Source organism: Sapajus apella, unplaced genomic scaffold (genome assembly GCF_009761245.1).
Source record: "Sapajus apella isolate SASKATOON/1434 unplaced genomic scaffold, GSC_monkey_1.0 scaffold44, whole genome shotgun sequence".
Classification (NCBI taxonomy): domain Eukaryota; kingdom Metazoa; phylum Chordata; class Mammalia; order Primates; family Cebidae; genus Sapajus; species Sapajus apella.
Window position 1 is genome coordinate 2,470,516 of NW_022436984.1, and position 6,000 is coordinate 2,476,515.

Sequence of the window (6,000 nt, forward strand, 5' to 3'; positions counted from 1 at the left end):
CAAAAGAAGCCAATCACAAAAGACCACATATTATATGATATCAGTTATATGAAATGTCCAGAATAGGCAATTCCGTACAGACAAAGTAGATTAGTAGTTGCTTAGAGTTGGAGGGTTTGGGGAGGTGTGGAGAGCAAGAATGGGGAGTGACTACTGATGGCAACAAGCTTTCTCTTTAGGGTGACAGAAATGTTCTAAAATTAGATTTATATCAATAAAGCTATTTTAAAATAAAAAGATCGATTTATATGTAAATAATGAGGTCTGAAGAGTTTGTGACTTGTAGGTTAATTACCCTCCTAAATTTTAATATATCAGAATTAAGATGACAACATAGATCTTCTGACTCTTAAACCAGTGTTCTTTCCTCAAAACAGAGATTTGAAAAAGTGTTTTACTTAAATCTAAGGATTAGACAGGTTGATGGAGGCCAGGCGTGGGGGGCTGAGGCAGGCAAATCAGAAGGTCAGGAGTTTGAGACCAGTCTGACCAACATAGGGAAACTCCATCTCTACTAAAAATACAAAAATTAGCCAGGTGTGGTGGTGGGCGCCTATAATCCAAGCTACTTGGGAGGCTGAGGCAGGCGAATTGTTTGAACCCAGGAGGCAGAGGTTGCAGTGAGCCGAGGTCCTGCCACTGCACTCCAGCCTGGGTGACAGAGTGAGACTCCGTCTCAAAAAAATAATAAAAATTGGCTGGGCGCAGTGGCTCAAGCCTGTAATCCCAGCACTTTGGGAGGCCGAGACAGGTGGATCACAAGGTCAAGAGATCAAGACCATCCTGGTCAACATGGTGAAACCCCGTCTCTACTAAAAATACAAAAAATTAGCTGGGCATGGTGGTGCGTGCCTGTAATCCCAGCTACTCAGGAGGCTGAGGCAGAAGAATTGCCTGAACCCAGGAGGCGGAGGTTGCGGTGAGCCGAGATCGTGCCATTGCACTCCAGCCTGGGTAGCATGAGTGAAACTCCGTCTCAAAAAAAAAAAAAAATAATAATAATAATAATAATAAAAATTAAAAATAAAGAAATAAAATATGAGTGGAGTGCCAACAGAGTTCAGACATTTGGACGCTATTTAAACGTAAGAAATGTTTATGGAACTTTGCTATTCTACATTTTTATTGCATTTTTGTAATTTATGCCGTTTATTGAAAAAACAATTGTAACAATTTTCTTAAACATATGTACTTGAAAGAATAACATTGTTTGTTAATAATTTACTTTAAGATATTGAAACCGTCTGAAAAGAAAGCTAAGTACCAGTATGGTGGACTGAATTCAGGACGTCCTGTCACTCCACCTCGAACAGCTAATCCACCGAAGAAGAGGTGAAGAAAGGAATTCTGTAAAGAAACCATCAGATTTGTTAAGGACATACTTCATAATATATAAGTGTGCACTGTAAAACCATCCAGCCATTTGACACCCTTTATGATGTCACACCTTTAACTTAAGGAGACGGGTAAAGGATCTTAAATTTTTTTCTAATAGAAAGATGTGCTACACTGTATTGTAATAAGTATACTCTGTTATAGTCAACAAAGTTAAATCCAAATTCAAAATTATCCATTAAAGTTACATCTTCACGTATCACAATTTTTAAAGTTGAAAAGCATCCCAGTTAAACTAGGTGTGATAGTTAAACCAGATGAAAGCATGATGATCCATCTGTGTAATGTGGTTTTAGTGTTGCTTGGTTGTTTAATTATTTTGAGCTTGTTTTGTTTTTGTTTGTTTGTTTTTTTCGCTAGAATAATGGCAAATACTTCTAATTTTTTTTCCGTAAACATTTTTAAAAGTGAAATATGGGAAGAGCTTTAAAGACATTCACCAACTATTACTTTCCCTTGCTTATCTACTTAGAATACCTGTTAATCTTACTAAGAAAACTTATGCCTCATTACATTAAAAAGGAATTTTAGAGACTGATTGTTTTTTAAAAAAATACGCACACTGTCCAATCCAGTGATTTTAATCATACAGTTTGACTGGGCAAACTTTACAGCTGATAGTGAATATTTTGCTTTATACCGAAATTGCCACTGATTTGGATTTGTGCACTCTAATTTTTAACTTATTGATGCTCTATTGTGCAGTAGCATTTCATTTAACTTTAAGATAAGGCTCATATAGTATTACCCAACTAGTTGGTAATGTGATTATGTGGTACCTTGGCTTTAGGTTTTAATTCGCACGGAACACCTTTTGGCATGCTTAACTTCCTGGTAACACCTTCACCTACATTGGTTTTGTTTTTTTGAGTTTTTTGTTACTGTTGTTGTTGTTTGTTTTTAGATCCACAGTACATGAGAATCCTTTTTTGACAAGCCTTGGAAAGCTGACACTATCTCTTTTTTCTCCCTCTATTCGAAGGATGTATTTAAGAATGCTGGTCAGTGGGACATTTTGTCAACTATGGGTATTGGGTGCTTAACTGTCTAATATTGCCATGTGAATGTTGTATACGATTGTAAGGCTTTTGTCACTAAAGATTTTTATTCTGATTTTTCATAATCAAAGGTCATATGATATTGTATAGACATGCTTTGTAGTGAACTATAGTAGCAATAATTTCTGTACCTGATCAAGAGTTTATTGCAGCCTTTCTTTTCCTATTCTCTCTTTTTTTAAGGGTTAGTATTAACAAATGGCAATGAGTAGAAAAGTTAACATAAAGATCTTAGAAGGAGAGAACTTACAGGACACAGATTTGTGATTCTTTGGCTGTGACACTATTGGATGTGTTTCTAAAAAGCTTTTATTGAGCATTGTCAAATTTGTAAGCTGCATAGGGATGGACATCATATCTATAATGCCCTTCTATATGTGCTACCATAGATGTGACATTTTTGACCTTAATATCGTCTTTGAAAATGTTAAATTGAGAAACCTGTTAACTTACATTTTATGAATTGGCGCATTGTATTACTTACTGCAAGAGATATTTCATTTTCAGCACAGTGCAAAAGTTCTTTAAAATGCGTATGTCTTTTTTTCTAATTCCATTTTGTTTTAAAACACATTTTAAATGTAGTTTCCTCATTTAGTAAAAGTTGTCTAATTGATATGAAGCCTGACTGATTTTTTTTTCTTACAGTGAGACATTTAAACACACATTTTATTCACAGTTACTATGTCCTTGACGTATATTAAAATGATTCTTTTCTGAAAGTGTTCATGATGTGCATATGATGTGTTAGGTTAGGCCACACAGGCTTTTATCTGAGGTGATTTAATTAACTTCCTGATTGGTGTGTGTAAGTTGAGCAATTTCTAATAAAATTTTAGTTGTGCTCTTTTAGTAGTCATAGTGAAGCAGGTCTAGAAAATAAACCTTTGGCAGGGAAAAAGGGCAGTGTTGATTAATCTCAGTGTTAGTTAAACCACATTAATCTGCATCCCATTGTCTGGCTTTTATAAATTCATCCAGGTTAAGATTAAGTATGTTGGTTAATAGGAATCTTTTTTTTTTTAAGACTGTGAAAAAATAATCACTACTTAAGCTAATTAATATTGGTCATTAAATTTAAAGGGTGGAAATTTATCATGTTTAAAAATTATTCAAGCACTCTTAAAACCACTTAAACAGCCTCCAGTCATAAAAATGTGTTCTTTACAAATATTTCCTTGGTAATGCTACTTGAAATAAATAAAACTTTGTTTCTTAGGAGAAAATTATTCTGTAATTCCAGTGTCACTAATTTATATTGTTCTTCCCTCTGATTTTCTAAACTTAGTGATTTTTTTTTTGTATACAATTTAACCCGGATGTTATAACATTCAGAAGTCACGAAACACAGTAGATATCTTTTATAATGTGGCATATCACATGGATTATAAAGCAAAGTTACGGTCAGTTTCTATGCTTGAAAGAATCAGCTACAGTGAATCCTTTGCATTTGAAGTTTTAACATTCTTTGCTTTAATTTTGCCCAGGGACAAATTTTAATCATCACCAAGACTGGTTTGAGCAAAGCATTGAGTCATCAGGTATTTAGAGCCTAGCCAACTACTCAGTATCCATGCTGCCATATCCGTTTATTGTAAAAAATACCTAAACATTCGTGAAGTTTCTTTTTAACTGAAAAATGCTGGCAAGAAGAATTTTAAAGCTTAAAATAGGTGGTAAATGTGAAGTATGAGTGTATTCAGGAGAAGCATATGCTTATCAAAAAAATTTTTATTCAAGACAAAGCAAGGAACATCTTGAGGTATGTCTCTTAAGACTATAAATATGTATTATTTTAAGCCAAGGAGCTGAAATATGTCTCAGTTTATAAATTCAGGTATATTCTTTTTGTCTCCATGGCAACCACAACTTTTGAACTAAAAAGAATTTTTTTTACATCTTTATGCTGAAAACGTGTTTAGAGTAGGAAAATGGTCAGGCTGAATTTGCTGTTGCTCCCTAATGAAATCCACTTCCTGTTTTCCTTGTGAGCCCCTGCCTAAATCAAAGCTGCACCTGAGAAGAGACTTAATACAAGCCTGACTGTACTAGTGGTATCGCTTAGAAATAGGCTGTCCCTCTTCCTAGTAGATCTTAATGTTTTATAATTTCTTAAAACATCTAAAAATTGGGACAACATACTTTACACAATGATCAATAGTTAAATAGGAAATAAACTAGTTCCATGTAAGTAAACACCTAGAGTTTTGACTTTATAATGTTTCTTCAACAAAAGTGAAACTTAGATACAATTGTGATTGGATACTTAGATACTAAGTGAAACTTAGTGTAAACAATTTTGACCTGTTAAATTGAAGTTTTCCTGTACATTTGAATGCCAGAATTTCTAAATAAATTCCCCTGGTTAGGAAATTTTAAAAGTCGAAGCTTGTTTTCTTCAACCACTATCTTCTACACTGGTTGACTTAGACTATAGCTTTTTAAGTTTTTCATTGTAATTTGCCTTCTCATGCAGATTGCCGATGTTTTATTAAACCTTATTTTTACAAAAATGCCCATAAATCTTTGCTTCTTTCCTCTTAAGGATCTTTGCTAGCTTATGTGTTTATGAAATATTATAACACCAAATTGGGGTATATAGGGTAGAAAGCAAGTGAACAGGGGGTGCTGGTAGGAAGGGTGTGTGTGTAGGGAGGGTATGTGTGTGTGTTTAAGGGAGAGAGAATAAACTGACTGCCTGAGGCTAATAGGTTCAGCATTTCCTTCAGTTGTTACACACAAAAATGTGGGAACCTAAGGTCTGTTCTGGAGGCTTTTCAGTCAGTCCTGGCCTAGGATCCGCTGGTTAAAATGTGTATTAATTTTTACAGCTGCCTAATCGGAATGATTCAACGGATTTGCAGGCCACATTTTTTCTCCAAAAGCAGTGACATCATAGGTAAACATCTAGAATTTTTATAGATTATTGTACAAATTAAAGGCACACTGATTTGTGGTCTATCATGTAAACATGGATCCTCGACAAAGCCATAAAGGCAAGTAATGCAGTGCAACCAAAAAATGTTTGAGATGGAGTCTTGCTCTTGTCCCCCGGGCTGGAGTGCAATGAATGGCACAACCTCAGTTCACCACAACCTCTGCATCCCAGGTTCAAGCAATTCTCCTGCTTCAGCCTCCTGAGTAGCTGGGGTTGCAGGTGCCCTCCACCACGCCTGTTTAATTTTGGTAATTTTAGTAGAGACGGGGTTTTGCCATGGTGGCCAGGCTGGTCTCGAACTCCTGACCTCATGATCCACCCACCTCAGCCTCCCAAAGTGCTGGGATTACAGGCGTGAGCCACCACGCCTGGCCAGGAATGTCTTTCTTAATGTAACGAGTTTAATTTCAACTTAAGTTTTAAATCTACCTAGCAAGTTTTTTGGGGGGAAAAAAAGGCAAGGAAACAAAAGCAGAGTATGAAATACTACCTCCAATATATAACTCAAAGTGATAATTGGCATAGTTTCTGACAGTGCTGATGCTTACCAGCAGGTTATTGACAGACTGACACCTATTCCATTCTTGAATAAATATAAACTTTTGTCTC

General features: G+C 35.5%; 1 protein-coding gene across 1 annotated transcript in view; it reads left to right on the forward strand.

Moving 5' to 3' along the window:
* Positions 1–4,968, forward strand: part of PPP1CB (protein phosphatase 1 catalytic subunit beta) — a 51,861-nt gene extending 46,893 nt beyond the window's left edge. The window contains exon 9 of the mRNA XM_032301371.1: positions 1,232–4,968. Coding sequence (XP_032157262.1) covers positions 1,232–1,336 — 105 coding nt within the window. The 3' untranslated portion in view covers positions 1,337–4,968. The remainder of the gene's footprint in view (positions 1–1,231) is intronic.
* The last annotated feature ends 1,032 nt before the right edge of the window (positions 4,969–6,000 follow it).